We start from the raw sequence: 24651 nt of genomic DNA on the forward strand, positions 1-24651 counted from the left end.
TGTTTTCTTGAACTATTAAATATTCTTCTCCCAGGAAGGTTTGAAACTTGTTGGCATCGATGGCCTACCCTGTGCTGAACACTCTTCCATAGTAAATGCAACATTAACTGACTAGATTTGAACGTTGTGTGGTGTGAAGATGAAGTCGGAAACACACTACTGTCACCTCACATGAGTTTATGCGTATCGTGTCTCAATCTAACCTGTCCACAAAGATGTGCTATACCTTTGCGCCACTAGCCTGCAGTACGTACTACTCCATGCACTTCCCCTACTTCTTCCCCTGCTTGATCGCTAAGCTGCTGTCATTCCTCGAGAGCGGGGAGCAAACTGGCTCCGAAGGCATTTCGCTCTCGATTGACAGTGCCTGTCTTACACTGCCAGTCATTCGGATAGACGGGATTATTGCTGCATAAGAGTATAACACCCTGCTTGAATATTGGTGGGAAATAGCTGGGGAGTTAGATAACTTTCTTTTTTAGCATGCCATTCCTGTGGTTCATACATTTTCTGATGCTGTTGGTACGTAACACACTGTCTCATCATAGTATTCCAGCTATTTGATCCCTATTCTGATGTGCTGATTGGAATGATAGATGCGCACACTTAACAGAATAAAGGCAGAGGCTCGAGGCTCACTTCTTATGACCTGGTCTAGAATTACAATTTCAGCCTGTTCCAAATTATAGCACAACAACTCACTAAATAACTCAAAATTCAACCCTGAAAAGAGCTGTTTCTTAAGAAAAGCTTCTTCGTCTTCACTTTTATTAAATTCTACATTTATTTTATTCCAAATTAGCAGCGAAAAGGGGGTTTCTCCTCTGGTTTGGAGGAAAAATTTGCCTCTAAATCAGATAGCCCCCCCCGCCAGTGTAATGAATTGAGATTTTCTGACTCATCGGGGGTACTCCTGTTAAACAGATGAGTAAAATGGCATAGTTTTTGCCCTGGGACTGTACACTATTTGCCCCCCTCCCCCCCCCCCCCAATTAATGAGTGTTGAAGGCTCAAGGCTTTCTGCGGCCTGGTCATTCCAGCTCTGGAATTTTGGACTGTTAGAATGGCAGCATAGTACTGTTCGTTAAAAGTGAGAAAAATGTGTGGTATTTCGTATGATAGCATTGCTTTTAATCGCAACTTTCCTACTGGTGTCATTGTAATGACCTATGTTGATTTCAGTTGGGAAAACCACTAAGACAGCCTTTCCGAGGATTAAAAAAGGCAGGTGGAGAGTGAGGGCCAATGTCAGAAACGGTGTTTAGACGATGTCTACGGTTAAACAGTGACTAAGTATGGCTGCCGCTTTGCAGAGACGTTATTTATTACTTAGATACTGTCTAAAACCGATGTTCAACTGGCCATGTTTAAACACTGCCGAGAACACTGTTTAACCTCAAATGAGAGGTGTGAATCACAATCAGAGGTTATGTACCATGAATGAAAATCCACAGCCTGTTTCCAGTTATTCGATAGGGTCAGGAATGGAATGAATGAAGCCCTCATCTAGTTGCAAGGATAGGAAATGTGCCGGCTGCCGAAGCTTGTCGCACTCCTCTCGGGCAATGATAAATGACTGACGGATGAAATGTTAATGGAGAGTGTTGCTGGAATGTGAAAGATGACGGGATAAACCGGAGTACCCGGAGATAAACCTGCCCTGCCTCCGCTTTGTCCAGCACAAATTTCACGTGGAGTGACCGGGATTTGAACCACGGTATTCAGCGGTGAGAGGCAGGCGCACTGCCACCTGACCCACGGAGGCTTCAGGTTATGTACCATGAAACATATTATTTGTATTATCATGTTGAGACGATTCCGGGAAGAAAGGTTAGTCCGACGGCCTCTCTGTGGGTCGCCCGCTGCAAAATCGCAGCAATTCCTTTGGAATGTATGGGAAGGTAGAGCTTAAAATAAGATTTCGCTTTTCACGAGACGTGTTTCTTGAGGCTGACAAAGGGACAGTCCGGTAACTGTCAACTTGAATACAATAATATTCTTGGCAACCGATATATTTTATTATATATGGGATAATTTCCATGGAATTATAGTTTACTTCAACTACATACATGTCAGAATTACTTGTCCCAATCGCCAGAGGGCTGTCGCATACATCAAGTGGGAGGTATTCACTTGTATTTACTACCAAGTAAGCACACATAATAGTGAAAACTATAAAGTGGGTTGTATGTGGTTTTTATGTATGATCGTTACGCTAATTCAGGTAAGTTTTTGTCAACTATGAGATAGGAAAAGGCAAGTGGTGGTGATGGTGGTGATTACTGTTTAAAGAGGAGGGCTGGGGAAGAAGAACCGTGGCCATAATAACAGCGTTAGTATTTGCCTGGTGTAAAAATAGGGAAACTACCGAAAAACAATCTTCAGGGCTGCCGATGATGCATTTCAAACCTACGATCTCCAGAATGCAAGCTACATCTATATGGCCCATACAACACATTCGGTTACACATTACTATTTTCATTTTTCCTTCGTTGAAGCTATTTACGAGTAGATTACACTCAATGTAACAACACTATAATCAAAGCTACACTTTCCCGTACGGTGGCATGTCACTTTAGTGTCGATAATATTATGAGATTTTTATTTCCACCGAAAGCGATATTCTTATCTGTGGGCAAGTCATGCTAATGCTTAGCCATATTTGAGTAATGTGTATAGGAAGACAAACAGCTGACTGGCGTTCGGCGTGTGCACTGACAAATTTCATTGGTTGCGACAAGCAAAGAGTTGCATGAAAGGTATTTCTATCTCCATTTTCAAACCAATATTGAAACTTTAAATTATGTCTCATTAAACACCGGCTGAACATTGTTTATGCAATGGAAGATCGTGCTCGATTTAGACATTGTCTAAGGCTTAAAACTAGTCATAGTTTCTGCAATCGGTTCTCAATGTCTGCCATTATAATGAAAACTGTCCAACTTGATTGTGACAAGAGGGCCTACCATTACAGTGAAAATTTCCTAACTCAGTCTTCACATAAGAAAATACTTTTGGTGACTTCCCTGTTGCACTTCTAAGGTAACGTTAAAAGTTATGCGATTTAATACAATCTTACTCACAACGTGTACACTACCTAACCTAGAATTCTGTATACAATGTAGAATTCTGTAGCGAAGTACGGGTACATCAGCTAATATATATACAGCTAGCTGACTGGGATGTGGCAAGGTTGGAAACCTAATAGTTTCCACAGAATTATTTATTTCGCCCTGAAAAGGGCCATTGGTATGGTGGCATATGGTACGGAGCTATGTTGGCAGAGGTTAGGCAACATGTGAATTGATTTCAGTAACCTACGTCTTTTAACACAGCACCTGCACGAAACGACGACGACCTCTGTGTTCTATATAGAGTTGCTCCCGATGTTGTTAGGATCGTCTTGCACGTTGCAATATCTCTGGCATAACGGATCAGCATACCTTGTAATGAGCTGTTTAAGGTGATTGGGATTGCTTGGCTCCTGTGCATATACCAGTTGTTTTACGTGGTCCCACAGAAAAAATCCAGGGGCATAAGATTAGGCCAGGGGATGGATCCTCCCCTTCCTATCCATTTATCAAGATACGTCGCATGGAGATAGTTCCAGACGATCATTGCCGCGTGCGGTAGAGCTCCGCGATGTTCACACCACGTCCTGCAGCGGTCTGCGAGTGGCACATGTTCCAAGAATAATGGTAGGTCATAGGTCATCTGGGAGAAACCGCAGATAGCCTTCTCCCGTCAGAGGTCCCTCAAAGAATTGAGGACCAGTGAGGTGATCACGCACAATGCCATACCAAATGTTCATGCCCCACTGTACCTGAAAAGCTGCCTGTCGTACCCAGTGGGGATTATCCACACTCCAATAATGTAAATTATGTTGATTAATGGGTCCTTTGTAGTGGAACCACGCTTCGTCCGTAAATAAGATGGTCGCTAAAAAGACAGGATCAGTGTCCACATGCTGTAGGGTCCATTGACGGAATGCCATTCGTGCTTCAAAATTATGACCATGGAGCTGCTGGTGTTAGTGGAGATGGTACAGGTGAAACTGGTGGGTACACAATAACACCGTAACGGATGCCCAGCTGATGTTCGTTTCCTGTGCAATGGCCCGTGTGCTAGTGTGAGGGTTATGCCGGACAGTGTCCCACACAACCTCTTCATTGTGAGCAGATGTTACAGGATGATCTCCAACAGACTGTGTCCTTTCCTGGGATGAAGTAGCTCTCAGACATCATTCCATACTCTGAAATGCCATACCTGTTGGTTGACGTATATCCAGATAGCATTCTTGATACAGGCATTGCGCCTGGTGGGCATTCTGTCTGGCTTGTCCTCAGATGAGTAACATACTCACATACTCGTCGCTGTCATATATCACGAGGCAGTGAATTGGTTTTGTGTTGTATTGTTTTGTTGTTACTTGCCTCGAAGGAAGGGAGTTTGTGCAGCAACCTACCTACCTGCCATCGCATGTTGTTATCGTTCCAGTAGGGCACACTTTACCCTTTACCCACGAAGCTTGGAACATGTATGACATAGCTAATTACTGTAGCTGCCTGTGTCCTAGCCACAGACCATCACCACCTTATCCTCATCCTACCCAACTCAATACGCTATGCCATGATACGTATGGCCCATTGCAGAGCCAAATAAATCATTCTTTGGAAGCCGTGGGAGGTCAAGGCACGGGACTGAGCTCGGATTTAGCGTTGAAGTGATGACGGATGCCGAAACCTATGCTCTCCCCTTACCCAGGCCCAGCACGTTATGCTTCAAGATCATGACCATGGAGCTGCTGGTGTTAAGTGCAGATGGTGTGGGTGAAACCACTGGGTATATAATATCCACATGACAGACGCCCGGCTGATATCGTCTCCTGTGCAATGGCCTATGTGCTAGTTGATAGGGTTATCCGGGACAGCGTCCGACACAACCTCTTCATTGTGAGTAATGTCACAGGATGATCTCGAACAAGCAGTAGCTCGCAGTTGTCTTTCCACACTGAAATATCATGCGTGTTGGTTGTTGTATGTCCGGATAGCGTTCTTGATACAGGCATTGTGCCTGGTATTCATTCTGTGTAGTTTGTCCATAGATGAGTAACATACCACATACTTGTTGCTGGAATACATTACGAGGCAGTAAAAAGGTTCTGTGTTTTGTTGCTACTTGCCTCAAAGGAGGGGAGTTCGTGCAGCTATATACCTACCTGCCATCCCATGTTGTTGTCATTGCAATAGGGGACACACTGCCCTACTTGTGGTCTATGAAGCTTGGAACATGTATGACATAGCTAATAATTTTCCCATGTCCTAGCCACAGACCATCAGCACCTCAACCTTGTCTATCTCTGCTCAGTACCGTATGTCACGGCTCATATGGCCAATGATAGGGCCAAATAAACAAATCAGTCTGTGGAAGCTATCAAGTTTTCAACCTTACCATATCCCAGGCAATTGGTAGCAAAATAAAAATAAAATACTTGCGTAGGATTCGAACCTTCGAGCACCGTTCACTATCGCAACTCCCACTGCGTCCCTGCCTAGTGACCTATTGAGAGGCGTGACATGCAGTGTGCAGTTTCCAGCCTATACATTACCTACTCCTGATGTATGTGTGCACCTCCTGTTTCAAGGTAAGCGTTCTTCGTATCTGTACTAGTTTTACGGGTTCATTTGAGGTACCCATAATGAATTAATAGTGGCACTCTCAACTCCTGCTGGAAGCCCGTAAACATACATTTCATTATATTACCCCGGTTTAGGGAGAGGGACTGATGAATATCATAATTGTAGAAAAATTGGCAGGATGCATGAAACTAAATCGCAAGCGGCTGGTGTACCACCCAGTATGTAAGTTAAGTGATATGAGTAAAGAACAGGAATCATGGTTGAGGCTTTGTGGTGTTATGCTGTATAGAGTAATAAATACTGTACGTTAAAGTATTGTGAGCAGCAGCAAAAGGACATTGAAAGTATTGCAAGATTTACAGCAGTCTAATGGTATTATGGTATTTGCAAGTTTCACCAAGAGGAAAATTTCTCTCAATTTTCCTTACCATGTTTGTGGGGTGATAGAACATCATGGGGAACACTTTTAAGTGTCTAGATGTTAATAAAATAAAAAATCCTCATTGGGATAATAACGTTAAGAAGATTGTAAATAAAGGTTACAGATCTCTTAATTTGTTTATGATGGTATTATGGGGTCGTGGTGAGGAAGTAAAAGTATACTCGTGAACTTGTACCAAGGTAAAGCAGTTCTTTTTAAGCACACCCAAATAGATGTGGGCTGCATATGCCATTTTAGCCATGTACTGGCACTTTTGGCATTCTCAAATCTCTGGCAGTAACGGGAATTGAACCCGGGCTCCCAAGAATGGCGAATAACATCACTAACCATTTACGCTACGGTGGAGGACATTCACTGATAAGATCCCTATTAGAATAGATTATGGTTCCAGTGTATGGAACCCTCACTAAAATTACTTGATTCAAGAACTGGAAAAGATCCAAAGGAAAGCAGCATGATTTGTTCCAGGTGATTTCAGACAAAAGAGTAGTGTTGCGGAAAAGTTGCAGACTTCTGGCTGGGAAGACTTGGGAGTATGAAGATGACCTGCTCGACTAAGCGTTATGTTCTGAGCTGTTAGTGAAGTGGTATTAGTGGTTGAATAAGCTTGAATGGAGTATTTTTAGAGTAGGAAAGGTCAGAATATGAAGATAAAGTTGGAATTCAGGAGGACAAATTGGAGCAAATATTCAGTTAAGGGTAAGCCTCCGTGGCTCAGGTGGCAGCGCGCTGGCCTCTCACCGCTGGATACCGTTGTTCGAATCCTGGTCACTCCATGTGAGATTTGTGCTGGACAAAGTGGAGGCAGGACAGGTTTTTCTCCAGGTACTCTGGTTTTCCCTGTCATATTTCATTCCATCAATACTCTCCATTAAGATTTAATTTCATCTATCAGTCATTTATCATTGCCCCAGAGGATTGCAACAGGCTTCGGCAGCCGGCACATTTTCTATCCTCGTCGCTAGATGGGAGCTTCATTCTTTCCATTCCTGACCCGGTTGAATGACTGGAAACAGACTGTGGATTTTTATTGCATTCAGTTAAGGGAAGAGTGGTTAGGGATTGGAATAATTTACCCAGGGAGATGTTGGATAAGTTTCAAACTTCTTTGATATCATTTAAGAAAGGAGTAGGTATACAGTTGATAGAGAATCTGCCACCTGGGCAACTGCCCTTTACGCTGATCAGTGGTGATTTGTGAGCTTTTTGTGTGTTCTTTTAATTGAATATAGTAGTTGTCAGAAGAAGCAAAGTAATTTTTTAAAATTATTATTTCTGTTGAGTGTTCCTTTGGTAGGCCTACAGTATACGTTCATTCTTTCTAGTGTGTTCTTCATCATGTGCAATGTTCCTCGAACAGTTATGCTGGTCTTTAGTTTAGTTATATCAAATTATGCTAGTGTTGTTTTGTGTGAGATCTCAACGTATCAAATTTTCTGTTCTTGTTCATTATTACTCTTTGTACATGTCTCTATGTGAAGTTTTGTAATTTTGTTTAATTACTTTGTCCATGAACTAGCTAATATGTAGTCTGTTGCATGTGTGTAGTTGATGATTGGATATAGTGGTATATTGTGTTTGATTAGTTACAATTGAACATTTAGATGTCATCGTCTTTAATTTTCTGCTTCAGTTCATTATCGTTTTTTATGCATATCTCTTCACCACATTCTAAATTTTGTCTAATTTCTTTGTGCATGAATTGAGCTAGTATGTAGTCTGGTGCATATTTGTAGTTAATGACTGGATGAAGTGGTATATCTCATTTGTGAACCGGGCAATTTGGCCGTGCGGTTAGGAGCGCGCAGCTGTGAGCTCGCATCCGGGAGATAGTGGGTTCGAACCCTACTGTTGGCAACCCTGAAGATGGTTTTCCGTGGTTTCCCATTTTCACACCAGGCAATTGCTGGGGCTGTTCCTTAATTAAGGCCACGGCCGCTTCCTTCCTATTCCTAGGCCTTTCCCGTCCCATCGTAGCCATAAGACCTATCTGTGTCGGTGCGACGTAAAGCAAAATAGCTCATTTGTGAAATTTGAATTGGACATTTAATATAAATCCAGCAGGTTGTACTTGCTTCAGGAAATGTTTGTTTTCCTTTAGAATTGTGTGTGTTGGAAATTTTCCTTTCATTTGTTTTACCAGTGTTTGGTATGAGCCTGTGAGATCAAATTTGAGTTGTAGAAAGTTCTTCTTTATGAGACACATTGGACTGCTCTATTTATTTTATCTAGTGTATGACATGCAAAACACGTAAACTTTGGGAATGAATAATACTATTTAAGTTAATTACGTAGAAAACAGATGGTCAAGTTTCTTACCCACTCAACTGCTTCACAAGTAACACAAAAATGATGTCAAGCCTGTCACCTCGCTGACACTTGATAGACATTTAAAAACTATATGGTGAATACTGTAGTCTGCTTATTGTTTCCACAGTAGCAAGAAGCTGTTTGCAACCTCAGAGCACTGCCAAAGCGGCGGAGTGTCTGTGGTTCTATTTAGGATGGCCCATAATGAGCAGGGCAGATCACATCCTGGAGGTGTAGGATTTTGCTGTTTAATAGGCTGCCATTGTGGAGGTGCCTTGCTGGACCTCTCCTCTTCCCACTTTTATTCCAAGTTAAATATATTTGCTGATTGGATAAATTGTGTAGATATTGAGCACAGCGTGTGCATCTCTTCCTCATAATTTGTTTCTTCCGTGGTGGTGGTTCAGTTTTTGTTTTATTACGAGTTGCTTTATGTCGCCCCAGCATTTGCCTGGTGTGAAAATGGGAAACCACCTTCAGGCCTGTTGGCGTCAGTGGGGTTCGAACTCACTATCTCCCGAATACTGGATACTGGCCGCACTTAAGCGACTGCAGCTATCAAGCTCAGTGGTTCACATTTTATGGGAACTTGCTGCTGTGGCACATCACGTGATCAATTTTTTTTCACTCGAAGGTAACAGTTGCTCGATGATGTTCAGTCTGAAATCATAAAGTGGCATACTGCCACCAGAGTACCTATTGAACACACAAAGTGGATTCAGTACCATCATTTGAACAAAGTGTATGAAAAGTTTCTTAAGCCAATGAATGGTTTTCCTTTGAGACAGATGATAGGATAGTATCTGGTCTTGTCTATCCACTCCAGCCGGGCTGAGTGGCACAGACGGTTGAGGCACTGGCCTTCTGACCCCAACTTGGCTTGTTTGATCCTGGCTCTGTCTGGTGGTATTTGAAGGTGCTCAAATATGTCAGCCTCGTGTCGGTAGATTTACTGGCACGTAAAAGAACTCCTGCGGAACTAAAGTCCGGCACCTCGGCGTCTCCAAAAACCATAAATGTAGTTAGTGGGACATAAAGCCAATAACATTATTATTATTATTATTATTATTATTATTATTATTATTATTATTATTATTATTATTATTATTAGATGTGAAAAAGACCAGAAAACTGATCATGCAAAGCTCACTTAGAAGTTGTGCATTTCCTTCTTTGCCAGGCAGCCTTCAATTTTTCTCTCATCGTGGTTCTTCGTTCTTCTGTCCACTTAGCTCCTGTCTTCTTGTTGTGGTTTCTCTCTGACTCTACTTCCCACTTCTTGATTTTCGTTCTGTAACAGGTTCGTTCAGCGATGTCGGCCACTTTGATTCCTGATTTTTCCAGGTCTTGGCGGATTTCCGTTGTCCACCTATTTGTTTTTTTGTTTTCTGTTGCCTCAAGTAAGATTCTTGTCAGTCTGTTTTCTGGAAAGCGTTTGATTTGTCCGTAAAATTTCAGGTGTCTTTTTCTGATGTCGGCCTCAAGGTTTGAGAGCTCCTCGGTTTTTGTACGAGATTGCAGTCTATATCCTTCGTCAGTCAGTTTTGGGCCGAGAATTTTTCTGATGATTTTACTTTCCTCTTTTAGGATGTCTTCGAGTACTGTTTTCCTTTGGAGATCCAGTGTTTCACTTACGTATAGTATTTCAGGTTTCATCACAGTATTGTAATATCAAATTTTGGTGAAGATTGAAAGGCATTCTTTGTTGTAAATGTTTTGCATTCGGCCGAGGGCTCTCTTCATTTTCTTGATGCGGACCTCGAGGGCCTTCTGTTCCTTTCCTGTTGGTACTATAATTTCTCCAAGATATCGGAACTCAGTTACTTTTTTGATTGTGCCAAATTTCGTGTTCAAATTCTGGAGGCTGCAGTGGTTACACATGACCTTGGTTTTCGAGAAGGAGATTTGTAGGCCGAATTTTTCTGAGCATTTCTTGAGGGTTTCATATTGGCTGATTGCCTGTTGTTCATTTGTTGCGAGGATCACGAGATCATCTGCAAAAGCGAGACAGGAGATTTTTACATGTTTTCTTGTCATACTTAATGGTTGCCAATTACCTTGAGCTTTTAGAGCTTGTTCCCATTCTCTCATGATTTTGTCCAGGGCTATGTTAAAGAGTAGTGGGGAAAGTCCATCACCTTGTCGGACACCGGTTTTTATCTGAAATTTTTCAGATATATTTCCCATGAATTTTACCTGGGAGGTTGTGTTGGTGAGAGTTAGTCTGATGATTTTTTTTGAGTCTTGTTGTGCAGTCCGTATTCACTCAGTGTTTGGAAGAGGGATTGCCGGTCAATGGAGTCGTATGCTTTGTGGAAGTCCATGAAGGTGCAGTTGTGGGTTGTCTTCTTGTGTGTCGTAGTTTCAAGATGGTTTTCAGGTTGAGTATCTGTTCTGCACAGGATCTGTGGGGCCTGAAGCCCGCTTGGTATTCGCCTATGATTGGTTCTAGTTGTTCCTGTGTTCTTTGGAGGAGGACTGCGGAGAGGATTTTGTATGCGACTTGCACCAGGGAAATTCCCCTGTAATTGTTCACATTTTATGTGAAGTGGAACGAGGAAGGCGTTTGTCCAATTTTCTGGTAGTTTTTCCGTTGTCCAAATTTTTTGTATGCTTTGTGTGAGTTCTTGGAGAGAATTCTTTCCTGGATGTTTAAGAAGCTCTGCTACGATGTCGTCGTCTCCGGATGCCTTGTTGTTTTTCAGTCGTTGTATGTGTCGGTGTATTTCCTCTTGTGTAGGTGGGGATGAGTCTGGGTTTGGGTTCGGGTGGGGTTTAAGTGGAAACCTTTCCGTTGGTTCTGGGCAGTTAAGTAGTGACTTGAAGTATCTCGCGAGTTCCTTGGTGTTTTCGTCATCTGTGAGTGCCAATTTTCCGTTTTGTTTTCTGAAGCAGAGGTTCTTGGGCATGTACCCATTTAATCTGTTGTGGAAGACGCTGTAAAAATCTCTGGTGTTGTAGTTGCAGAAGTCCTGTTCGGCTGATTTCAGTTGGTCCTCCAGGTATTTCCTCTTGGTTTGTCTGATGATTTTAGAGATTTGTCTGCGGACTTCGCAGAATTTTTCTTCGTTTTCAGGTGTACGGTTTCTGATGAACTTCTGGTATGCGTTTTTTCTATTCAATATGGCTTGGTCACATTCGGTGTTCCAAAACGGGTGTTTGCTCTTCTTCTGTAGTGGGATTTGCTCTGATGCACTCTTCATGATTTTGTCGTTGAATTCGTTCCATGTTTTGGCTGGGATTTTTTCCCACGTTTCCCTGAGATTTGATGTTTTTATTTGTGCTGTGTCCAATTTTTTGTTTGCCTTGAATTTCTGGTAGAAGCGTTTTGGGGTAAATTTAACTTTGATTCTCGTTAGATGATGGTCCAAGTCAATGTTGGCTCCTCTGCGGATTTGAACATTGTGTACTTCTTTTTGTGCTGGGAAGGAGATGGCGACATGATCGATCTGGTGTTTGCCGCGGCAGGTGTTGGGTGATTCCCATGTGAAGAGCTTATTGGGGTTTTTTCGTAGGGATGTTGACATGATTTTCAGGTCGTGTTGTTGACTGAGCTCGATGAGGCGTTTGCCATTTTTGTTGGTCTTTTCGTGTGCTGAGAATCTTCCTGCGGTTTTTCTGTTGCACTTTTCTTTACCAATTTTACCGTTCAAATCGCTGAGGAGAATGATTGTATCTTTTTCAGGTATTTTGATGAGTGGTTTCAAGTTTGTTCCAGAAGTTTTCTGTTTGTTTCTGATCTTTGCAGTCGTTGGTGGGTGCATGGGCATTTACAAAGGTGTAGTGGCGATTTGCACAGCAAAGTCGCAAGGTCATTATTTTGGTTGTTTATGGGTGTGATCTCTTCTACGGAGTTCACGATCTTTTTGTGTACGTAAAAGGCCATGCGTAACATTGGTGTGGCTTTTCCTACTGTTCGTGTAGTTTTGCTCTTGAAAATGCGGTAGTTACCATATTCTGATGTCTCCAACTCAGTGAGTCTGTCTCTTGTACGGCGAGTAGTTGGATTTTTTGCTGATCTAATTCTGATGTTAATCGGAGAAGTTTGTCTACTTGTAGGAGCGTGTTTATGTTTAGCGTGCTGATGTAGAAGGGTGTTTTAGTGGGAAGTTTGCCAGAGAGCTCCGACTCTCTCTTTCGTGTCAGCCCGGCTCCTCCAGAATCCGAGCGGCCGGTTGCTGCCTTTGTTTTCAGTTGGCGGGTGGATTGGTTACCACCTGGAGTAATGTTGTTCTTACTTGCACGAATCATGGTGTGCTTGTTCTCAAGCGATTGGGTTGATCCCGAGGGATCGGAGTACAATCAGGTGGGTGAGTTCCTGAAGGTTTTCTGAGGCAGCCGCTCCGACTCGGAGTACAGACGCTGACCAGTTGCCGCACCAAATAGGTGAACAGATGCTACTGGATTTATTATTATCCTATGCCGTTGGCCATCTAGTGGCTCTTCTGCCTTTAGGGGCAGTTTCCCACCCCAAGGGCAAGAGAGTGCCCTGAACCTTTACCCGTTCATCCGCCCTCCGAAGAGGCTGTTGGCACTTGGTAGAAGAGGACCACTTATACCGGTGGTCACTCGGTTTGTGGACGCAGTTTAACGTCATGCCTGGGACATTATTATTATTATTATTATTATTATTATTATTATTATTATTATTATTATTATTATTATTATTATTATTATTATTATTTCTATCGACTCTTGGCGTGAATTTGTTGTAACTAACAACTGGCAAAGCCTTTTTTACTTACTGTTCCTTTCAGTCGGTTTTCCACTTCTACAAGCCTATTCCAATACTCCATTGAGATGTACCTTACATCTTGTTTGTCTTGCCTCTTGCTGATCATAACTCCATTGGCATATCTAGCTATTGTCTCCCCTGTTTTCAGTTTTTGCGACCTTTAAATCCTTAGCTTAATTTCTTCCATCCAACCTTAGTGTTCCAGTAGAGTGCATTCCTTCAACCAAGACCAAACCTGTTATAATAGTTGTCCATATAATTGCAGTGACCAGCATTTAATTTTTCTGCTAATAAATAGATAACCACCTTCTGTGAACGACCTTTGCCACCATAATCATATATCAAACCAGCATACGGTATATCGCAACTTTCTGGGTGTACCCTTTCTGTGCTGTCAGCATTTAAAATTTGGCTCCATATTTATGCCTGTTGTTCTGGGTGTATTGACAAAATGACAGTCAACCTCTCCAGAGAACCATGCTTTCATCTAGTGATAGTTCACGTCTGGGATAGTACACTGCTGACATCCTGTAGTTGGAATATTCGCTTACTGGTCTGACTTTGTACATGTGGTCACTTGGTTTCAGTTCCCCTTCAGCAGGATTGCTTAAAAAATGAAGAGCACGCAATATCAGAAGAAACCAATTGCCACACATACTCGCTGAAATGCCTTCATTATGGAGTAAAGCATCTTTCTTCCAATAATCCTTTAACCTATTTATTTTCATGTTTCGCATCTGGAGAAATACACCCAAAAATACCAGCAGTTCTTCAGCAGTTATGTGTTTCCACTGACAGGTTCATGATTTCTCTTTAGTTTGCATACCTAGAAATATATTATGACATTAGATTCCTCTATAACTTCTTGGAGAAATACATTTTTGAATAGAAGACTAAAGCAGTTGCTAAGCTGGTTACCATCTGGACAAATAAGAGGGCTCTTCTTAGTAAATGGGAAACAAGTCATTCCTATCTGATCAACTACCCAATTTATTTTCCCTTCATTTATGGATATTTCTTGGAAATTTTCACAAACTCTGCAGTCTTCATTCAGTGCCCTGCTGTCACTTTCTCCCTCAGAATACCTACTCATCATCCTCACTGGCTGACAGTATATCTGATTCGCTGTCAGAATCATCTTAACATTTTAATACACCGTCACTGGTATAAAATTGTTTCTCATACCATACCTTTTAGGATGAGATGGACCTGGCTATGACCTGCTGTTCTCCATTTTGAAGCACTACTGATTATCACCTACTTGCTCAACAGTGGAACCGTGCACATTATTTATTGGGTAACGGTAACCTTCCTGGAGTGTCGACATATCCACAAGTATGAATTGCTTAGTCGGTGCATTTCTATATAGCTTTAGAATCCTGGGACTCGGAATACTTTAAAGTGGCAGCGGCATTGCTGCACGTAACAGCTTGATGCTTTAAAGCGTCAGTGGTGGTTAACATGTTAAGGGACTGTTCATTCAAATTAACTTCAACAGGTTATTCCCAGAAAAGTCCTGAAATGTTTTTAAGCGTAATAATTGTGAATATTTGTCTACTCAGTTCAGCTATGCCTAGAGTTCTTTGCCTCTTTTAGTGAGTTCAAATAACTCATTACATATTCCTCTATCATGTGCGTATTTTAATTTTGTTCTGTCTTATTTTTCTAGATTGAAGTAACATTCTTCGTAATGGGTGTGCGAGGATTGCAAACGTTCATTGAGCGAGATTGTCCTGCTGCTTGGTCTGTGGTGTCTGTGAAGGATATTGCCGATAATTTCCGGTAATCAAATTGTTTTATTTAAAGAACCTGTTACATTATGTTGGTCTCTGAAATGAATCGTTACAGTTATACATTATTGTGAATCTTATAAGTTCGTCAAATTCAGAAATTACGTATTGAAAGAAAGATAGGTGCTTACATATAATTACATAATAGGATAAATGCAATGACAGATCCATGTGGGAAAGGTTAGCGATAAAGTTAACAGACTAGGATGAACAAGAACCTGAAAAGACAAGGACACTGCTATAGATGGATTTCCTCACTCATAACTAATATATACAAGCTATGAAGCACCAATGTCATAATCATCTGGGTCCTTGAGAGGTGAATTTATTGTGGGAAAAGACTTGAGGAAAAGTGACAGGAAACCTGAAATTTTGGCAAAACTTTGTTCTGTCACCATATTTCTGGCACACAAGAACCTCATTTATCCGGATTAAGTGGCACCGACACTGATCTGGATTATTGAAAATCCGGATAGTCCAAAAAACTAAAAAAACAAATACAGTACATGTTATATAATCTATTAACATAAGTTGTACAGTAATACCTTTTTCCAGTTGTACAAAAAATATAAGAACACTTTTCTTACATTTACAGCTCTGTTTTATGCACTAAACTAATGTGTGAGTTTTTTCTGTTTTACATTTGTATAGCGTTTGCGCGCAGCACGATTACGAAGACGTTTTACTAACAACAGTTCTGCGGATGTGGTTGCAGTCAAGGATTCTAAATAGGCCATCAGTTTGTCCAGGTGCATTGTTGCCTTTCCACGAGTCATTGTTTCTTCTGATGGAGCGCCAGTTTCATTTTCGAATTCGCCATCAGTGAATTAATACTGCGTTGCATTCAGACGAGCATGAGTTTGAATTCCACCTCGGTCGTCCTGGGAATGGTTTTCCACGGTTTCTCATTCTCAATTCCAGGCGAACGCCGGTACGGTACCTTTGATAGACCGTGGCCAGATTACTTCCAATTCCTGTCTTCAACTATCCTTGGCGGAAAAGACATTCAAGAAGAGCTGACGTCGTAAAAGAAATTGTATACAAGTAAAAATATTTTTTAAATATTTTTGATCCGGATAAACCGGAGATCTGGATTAATGAGGTTCTTGTGTATAATTTTCACAAGTACCAGTCATGATTTTAAACTCTGACGCATTAAATGACAGAAAGGCTTTTAGACCTTTGAGAGGCCTGCTGTCTTGATTTGACCATTTGATACAAGGTTTTTGAATTTTATTTAAATTTATTTGTTTGTCTTTTGAATGAACATTTGTAGTTAAGCAAATACACTATGTGATCAAAAGAATCCGGACACCTGGCTGAACATGGCGTACAAGTTCGTGGCACCCTCCATCGGTAATGCTGGAATTCAATATGGTGTTGGGGTGTTGGCCCACCCTTAGGCTGATGACAGCTTCCACTCTCGTAGGCGTCCATTCAATCAGGTGCTGGAAGGCTGCTTGGGGAATGGCAGCCCATTCTTCACGGAGCGCTGCACTGAGGAGAGGTAGCGATGTCGGCCTCTGATGCCTGGCAAAAAGTCGGGGTTCCAAAACGTCCCAAAGGTGTTCTATAGGATTCAGGTCGGGACTCTGTGCAGGCCAGTCCATGACGGATGTTATTGTCGTGTAACCACTCCGCCGCAGGCCGTGCATTATGAACAGGTGCTCAGTCGTGTTGGACTAAGCAATTGCCATCCCCAAAGTGCTCTTCAACAGTAGGAAGCAAGAAGGTGCTTAAAACATCAATGTAGGCCTGTGCTGTGATAGTGCCTCGCAAAACAAGGGGTGAAAGCCCCCTCTATGAAAAGTACGACCACACCATAACACCACCGCCTCCGAATTTTACTGTTGGCACTACACACGCTGGCAGATGACATTCACCGGGCATTCGCCATACCCACACCCTGCCATCGGATCGCTACATTGTGTACCGTGATTCGTCACTCCACACAACCTTTTTCCACTGTTCAATTGTCCAATGTTTACGCTCCTTACGCTAAGCGAGGCGTCGTTTGGCATTGACTTGCGTGATGTGTGGCTCATGGGAAGCCGCTCGACCATGAAATCCAAGTTTCCTCACCTCCCGCCGAACTGTCGTAGTACTTGGAGTGGATCCTGATGTAGTTTGGAATTCCTGTATGATGGTCTGAATAGATGCCTGCCTATTACACTTTACGGCCCTCTTCAACTGTCGGCGGTCTCTGTCAATCAACAGACGAGGTAGGCCTGTACGCTTTCATGCTGTACGTGTCCCTTCACGTTTCCACTTCACTATCACATCAGAAACAGTGGACCTAGGAATGTTTAGTAGTGTGAAAATTTCGCGTACAGACTTCTGACACAAGTGACACCCAATCACCTGACCATGTTCGAAGTCTGCGAGTTCCATGGAGCGCCCCATTCTGCTCTCTCACGATGTCTAATGACTACTGAGGTCGCTGCTATGGAGTACCTGGCAGTAGGTGGCAGCACAATGCACCTAAGATGAAAAACGTATGTTTTTGGGGGTGTCCGGATACTTTTGATCACATAGTGTACTTCTTAAGATGCAGTATACATAACTTACAACTGTTTATTTTTCGTACAACAGGTCAATTGAAGTAGAATTTAGTACAATATAAATTAACTGCATTTTTACTGCCCTTTATTATATTCTAATGGAAAAATTTTAAAACATGAAGTGAAGGAAAATTCAGGGTTAAAGATATTAAGTCTATAGGGTATCAATAAGCAAAAGATACAAAGAAAAATGTCAAACAATAGCATTTTATATGTTAGAAGTATAGTATTGGTCAGGTACGTAGTAGTATGTGGTCTGGCTGTCATTATATAAAATATGTTTAAAACCGTATCCTCAATGAGAGGTGCGTGTGCGATTTGTGCAGTTGGAGATCTAACAGATGTCATCTAATAGCATGCCATAACAGATTAAAATCTTTGAGTGAATGTAGTAAAAGTTATTGCCATTTATGCCCATTTGCTATTTGTTGTCTTTCCGATTTTGGCCATCTAAGGACCACAGAAAGTAACCCTGTGCATTCATCTCGATCCTTCTTTTCTTGACTTTGAATAGTTCTTTATTCTTTATCTTTGCTGTTTTCTCCTCTTTTGTGTCCAGATGTTATTTCCTTTCCTCTTCTCTTCCTCCTGGAAATCCTTGAAATTTTGCATCAATCTTCTGAAAGTTATTCTGTCTTGTATTATATCTTTTGTTATTCCAATCTCTATCATATATATATATATTTTTACTCCTTGAATCCACTGGTTGCCAATATACAGTGTAAATATTGTTGAAGACTCGTTTTGTCACTTGGCTGTTATCCATTGACATTATGTGAATAAAAATTCAATTCTCCTCTCTCTGATCATGTCTGACTTCATTTCATTTGTTCTTATTTATTTATTTATTTATTTATTTATTTATTTATTTATTTATTTATTTATTTATTTATTTTTAAATTTTTAATGTATTTCTTTATTTTAAGGTGGGGACTTAAGTAATATTAATTTATAATAAATATTCATTTCTATATGTACAGAAGGATCACATGAAAATAGTGTTAGAATTCTTTAATTAACATTAATGTATGTTACTCATTTCTTTCATTGAGCAGTGGCTGTTATTTTTAGTGGTTGGACTACTTAATTGTACTGTATGCTGTACGAGTGATGTGAACTGAGGGTAACAATGAAGTAGCATCTTTGATGCGAGTCTTCCAGTCTGTTACACTACTGTTAACTTTTTCTGGATTGAACCGTGTTATAGTTTTATGTACGGTATCTTAAGTACAGGTTGCCGATGTTTTGAATACATTACAGTCTTTATCAAGGAGACTGATGTACCCATACAAGGGTAGTTAAAATCATCTCAGACGGTGGTCGCTAGGAGTGAGACTAATTCAGAGAATGAAGTTTTCTAAGAATTCTGTTCCACAACAAACTGAATCTGCTAAGCTAACTGATTATATTATAATTACAGAGGCCAAAGAAAACTCAAGTCTTTCAGACCCACGTCTTCCTCACCCTATTATATATGGTCAAGAAAATGTTGCCGTACAGCAAGCAGTCGCAAAAACCAGTGTATTTAATGTGTTATCAGAATTGGATGTGGAAAACATCAACAGGGAAGAAATATAGCCAATCCTATGACATTGAGTCTTCCTTCTGTATTATTTAATTCATTAATTTGTGTTTATTTATTTAATTTATTTTGCCTTTGCAGGTGGTGAAGTTAGGGCTCTTGGCTCTCTCATACATTTAACCACTGTAGTCATGCATCATTGGGAGCAGAGCTTGAGTAATATAGAGTAAATAATAATCTACACAATAACAAATTACACCTTTGTAACCCATAGTCATTCACTCATCCAATCATACAAATTAGTCAGCTGCATTCAGCAAGTAGTTTTGGCTAGCAGTCTTAAATTTAAGTAATGAGCTTACTGGGTGAGTTGGCCGTGCGGTTAGGGGGGCGCAGCTGTGAGCTTGCATCCGGCAGATAGTGGTTTCGAATTCCACTGTCGGTAGCCCTGAATATGGTTTACCGTGGTTTCCCATTTTCACACCTTAATTAAGGCCACGGCCGCTTCCTTCCCACTCCTAAACCTTTCCTATCCCATCGTCGCCAAAAGACCTATCTGTGTCGGTGCGACGTAAAGTGACTAGCAAATAAAAAATAAAAAAGTAATGAGCTGGTATTTCTGACTGATAGGCAGGGAATTCCAAAGTCTAGAACCCGCCGCAGCTAAAGAGTTGTTGTATAAGAGGATCGGTGAATGGGAATAGAAAAGGAGCGGGTATTACTGCTGTGAAAGGAGGACAATTACTTAAGCTGGGATGAAATGTATAGTGGTCTTCCTTAAGTGAGCAGTTGGTATATCTGTATCAGTATATGATACATTCATAATTTATCAGGTTTCAGCCATGAAATAAGTGTGATGGTTTGGGGTTATATGTGTATCATAACTCAGATTGTAAATAAATCTATGGCAACAATTAAGCGCTCACTGAAGTTTCCAAGTCTCCTCTTTTGGTGTGCATACAAGAAAAATGTCACAGTAGTTGAGGATAGGAAGCACTAGTGATTGTACTGGGTGGGTAAAAGAAAAGTGGCCCAGATAGTATTTACAATAGGACTGAGTCTAGATTGACCCTTGTTAATGAACATCACAGAAGATGCTGGAAATGGCCTCGTCTGATGAAATGAAAAACTGAGGATCGAAAAGTCCTGACTCCACTTCACTCTGAAACTCAACAGGTGAAGGTTCGTCTGGACACTTTAACCCATTGGCGCAGAGTCACGGAACCGTTCCGCGCTCCGCTACTGTGGACGTGAGGCAGAACGACAGAAATGTTCCGTTTTCACACATTACGATGCAATTTAACAGATTCCACAATAGATGGAGATAGTTGTGACTCCGTAAATGGGTGTGACTTCTATTTTCTTATTCATTTGATACATATATCTATAATTGACGATAGTTTGGTGTCATTTGATATTTTCAGGTAGTTAGTCTTCGACTTTGACACAAGTAAACGAACATGGCAGCTCGTCAGCGGCTGAAAGAAAGAGAAATAAAATCTTTGCTTGAAAGTGATGATAATTATAATTCTTTTGATGAAAGTAACTGTGAAGTGAGAAGTATCAGTTCTAATTCTAATGATAAAGAATGCTAGTGTGTTGCGGAGGCTAGGAATAATAATAATAATATATTTTATTTCAGCCAATGCCAAAACATAATTACATTAATAACACAACATTAGTAATCTTTGCAGAAGGCTGTTATCGATTCGTGCCGACAAGTACAAATCATGACATGATAACGTTCACAGCTCTTACCACAATGTTCACGTACACAGTCCGTGTGTGGTTGGTGGAATTTCTTAGCTTTACACAACTTATAATGAAATCCGTGTATTGCAAAGCATGTAATCTAGTGTTGGAGCTCATATCCTCTTCCTTGCCAGTCTCTGTAAATCATTGCGTCTTTCGAGTAAAATTCGCTCCATATGTCTCTCTTCTTTGCTCTTAATTTCTCTATGAACTGTAGTATGTTGGTGTAGTTGGTAGCGATAGGTGATAGCGGAGATCCTCTACATAGAAAGGTTCGCGAGTTAACTCATATACAAGACTTGAAGGCATATACTTCGAGACACATAGTGCCTTTTTCAGAAACGTAGCTTTTAATTTTTCTAGTTGCTTGAACTGTTTCATTTTTAGATGCGGCCATACAATTTCTAAATCATAGGTGATCACTGATCAAATAATTTCTGGACTGTTTTGATAGACAACTTATTCAAATTCTGTATGTCGTTAGTGGGTGATTGCTGCATTTGTCCTGTCATTGATGTGGATAGAGAAAACATTACCTCTAGTTTGTAGTGTGACTCCCAAATACTTGAAGTTTGATGCATTCTTTAGAGGTCTCTCATGTATATGAAACTCTGATGCTGTACCTCCTTTCCTAAATGTCATTGATACTGTCTTTTCCTCCTTTAATTGAAGTTTATGCTCTTCTGTCCACTTCACCAACGCGTCAAGTGTCTCTTCCAGTTTCTCGCTGGACCTCGAGGCTATCACGATATCTTCTGCATACATATATATGCTTGTTTCTTCAGGGATTACTTCTGTAATGTCCGCCGTAGCAATTATAAATACTACTGGGTTTAGTGGATCCCCTTGTATTACACCGGTGGTTTGTTGAATTGGATTGGACTTTGCTATTCCATCACTAATTTTTATGCAGTTTGAGGCCAGTAAGTTCTGAATTATTCGTTTGAGACTTACATTACTTCTCATCTGTCTAGTTTCTCCATTATGATTTTTCGGCTGATAGAGTTGAAAGCTTTAGAGAAGTCGTCGAGAATGGTGTATAGCTTGTCCCCCGCTCTAGTTGTACCTGCTTCAATATCATCCAATAGACACTTGATGGCCTGTATCGTGTTCCTCCCTCTTCTAAAACCGAATTGTTCCTCTGGTAGTTTGGAATCGACGTTGACATAAGACTTTGTAAGTCAGGCGTTGACATAAGACTTTTGTTAGGATCTTTAGCATCGTACATTTGAAGGCGACGCCTGTATATGCGTTTGGATCTTCAGTGCTTCCCTTTTCTTTATAAATCATTTTGTCTGTGGACTTTCTCCAGCTGCTTGGAATCGTTCCTTGCTTAAGGCATTGGTTCAAGACATATGGTATTGCTTCTTTTAGTGTCGGGAAAGCAATTTTGATGTGTTCATTGCAGATATTATCCGGAACGCAAGCCTTACTATCCTTGGAGCTGTTTATAGTATCTTCTACTTCCTTGAATGTAAACAGTTCAGTGTCAAGGTCGTCTTCTCCTGTGGGTGTATGAGGTAGAATACTGCAAGGACGTGTGTCTCTTGTACTTAATACGTGGCCCACATGATTCCCCCAAAACTCAATAGGAATATTTCACGGATATTTTGGGTATCTTGGGTTAAAAGCTTTATACGGGCATTGCTGTGCATTTTCTATCAATCTTTGTTCTTCCTGTTCCTGAAATAGCCTTTTCTCCTGCTTTATAAGTGCCTTATAGGTCTGTCTCTTGTTGTGTAATCTTGTAGTAGATTGGTGCTTGGGGCTTTAAGGGCTGCGTGCAGCGCTTTCAGTGCAGTCTTTCTTGCCATGTAGCAATTTCTCTTAAACCAAGACTTTGCTTTCCTTATAAATGGAGGCTCTGAAATGTCTGCGCCTTGTAGTAAATCTTCTAGCTTGTTGGCCGCTTCCTCCAGGTTGGCTTCCACCATCATCTTCACAATTGCCTGGTTGTCTCTCTCACATACATCGTGCTGTAGGAATTTCCTTGATATCCTACAGGTTTCAGTTTCCTCTCGATCATAATCACCTTTAATCAGAAGCATGGTTTCTACCATCTGATGTTTCTTTACTGGGTTTAGGATAATTTTCTGTCCTATTGGTTTTAGTTTACCCAGGTTTGTAAAGGTCAGGTCTATGGTGCTGGTGCCATTATGACTTATATATGTTTTGTCTTCGCTTCTATTAACCATGGATAATCCCTAGTATTCTAAGACTTCTCTTGATTTTTGCGAAGGAACATCTACTCTGCAGTTGAAATCACCCGCAAGGATCTGTTTGTTGTGTTCAAGGCTGTGCCTATTTCATCGATAATTTGGAGAGAGTTGTAGTCCAGTTGGAAGTACGCACAAATGAAAACACACAGTTTAGTTTTTACTACTAAGACATTATTAGTTCTATGTATAGCTTTAAAGGGCATGAATTTCGGCGTGAGTAGGCATGTGATTCCTCCTTTTGGTCTTCCTGTGAGTCCTTGTTCTGCTAGTACGTTAACTGTGTAATGCTTGTTTGCTGTCCACTCTGAGGTCAGGAAGGTTTCTAACATTATCACTGCGTCATAGCGATCAAAAATATCTTCTGGCTTGGCTACATTTAACAGGCCTTCAACGTTCCGTAGCAATAGCTTCACTTCTGGGTCTCTCATTTGCCATGAAGTTTTACTGTATATTTACTGTATATTTGAGCTGAAATGAAAGGGCCGAAAAAAGCTGGCTTGTACACTTTATCTTTGCTTTCTTGACCCTGAAAGCTTTTTTTTATCCTTTGGTTCTGAGTTCTTCACATTTAACTCCATCTTTGAACTCCTTGTCCACCAAGTAGTCAATTGCATCATTTGGAGTTGTATCCTGGTGTACACGTGCTATATAATTCCAAGCCGTCCTGTTTGCAGCCCTTAGTTTTAAGTCACCTTTGTATGTTGTAGCTGTCCCTCTTTGTGTCATTTGGAGTCTGGTATTTTCAGGTTCCCCCCCCTCCATCGCTTCCCCAGGGGGTAGTGTCGCTCTCTCTTCGCACGATAACTTCATGCAGGCCTGCATCTGTATAGCTGTCCGTATCTTTCCTTTCCCATCTCCTGATGACTCCCTTCTGAACTTCGTTAGCATCCTATTTGGGTGTTGGTCTAAGTTGTCTCGTCATCTGAGTGACAATCCTATTTCTACCTTTGCTTGCATCAGGCATAAAACTACTGTTATCTTCTTCCACCATCTGATAAACTTCCTCCCTCATCTGCGCTCCGTCTTGATTTGCACTTTTCCATGACTTATCATGATCGCCCTTCCTTTTCTTTTAATTTGTGTTGATCTTAGTAGCTACAGCGGACGTGTTTATAATTATCTGCTCAGCTGGGGAGATATCATATGATCGTTTTTCATTATTCACGCTGTGGGGTGCGCTACTTCGTCCTCTGGCCTGGTCTCCTTTTCACTTACGTTCTTCCCTGTATCTACATCTGCCTCTCTTCCATGGTTTCGTGAGGAGTTGTTCTCTATGAATATCAACTTCATATATTGCTTCATATCTTCCATATCTTTCATCATTCTGAACAGAGTGCTCTCATAATTTCCCAATATTTTCATCTTTGCTTCACATTCATCACACACCCATGTCAATTTGCAGTTAGTTTGTTTTAAAGTGTCTAATTCCCCTGCGTTAAACCAGCACATTTCTTGTGATGCCAAGTTTCACATCCTTCGCATTCCACCGAATAGCAATCACTATCAAAATCGTTCTTGCAGGTTTTGCAGAAACCCTTTACATCATTCTGTGTAGCTATTTCTGGCATGTTGAAAACTGTCTAAGTGGCAGTGGGTCATATGTAGTCTGTTTACTCTATGTATATCGCGTATTTACTAAACAAACTCTTCTCTTATGACAGCGGAATTTACCCGATAGGAT

At 41.0% G+C, this 24651-nt stretch overlaps 1 protein-coding gene across 2 annotated transcripts in view; it reads left to right on the top strand.

The window, feature by feature from the left end:
- The window catches only part of LOC136863754 (constitutive coactivator of peroxisome proliferator-activated receptor gamma), a 1011420-nt gene that overhangs the window by 89501 nt on the left and 897268 nt on the right, over positions 1-24651 (top strand). For both annotated transcript variants that reach the window (XR_011017848.1, XM_068226360.1), the window contains exon 2: positions 14796-14908. Coding sequence is in view for 1 of the 2 variants with exons in the window: in XM_068226360.1 (XP_068082461.1) it covers positions 14817-14908 (92 nt within the window). In the remaining variant the exon portion in view is untranslated. The remainder of the gene's footprint in view (positions 1-14795; positions 14909-24651) is intronic.

The sequence above is a fragment of the Anabrus simplex genome, chromosome 2, assembly GCF_040414725.1.
Source record: "Anabrus simplex isolate iqAnaSimp1 chromosome 2, ASM4041472v1, whole genome shotgun sequence".
NCBI classification, from domain to species: Eukaryota; Metazoa; Arthropoda; class Insecta; order Orthoptera; family Tettigoniidae; genus Anabrus; species Anabrus simplex.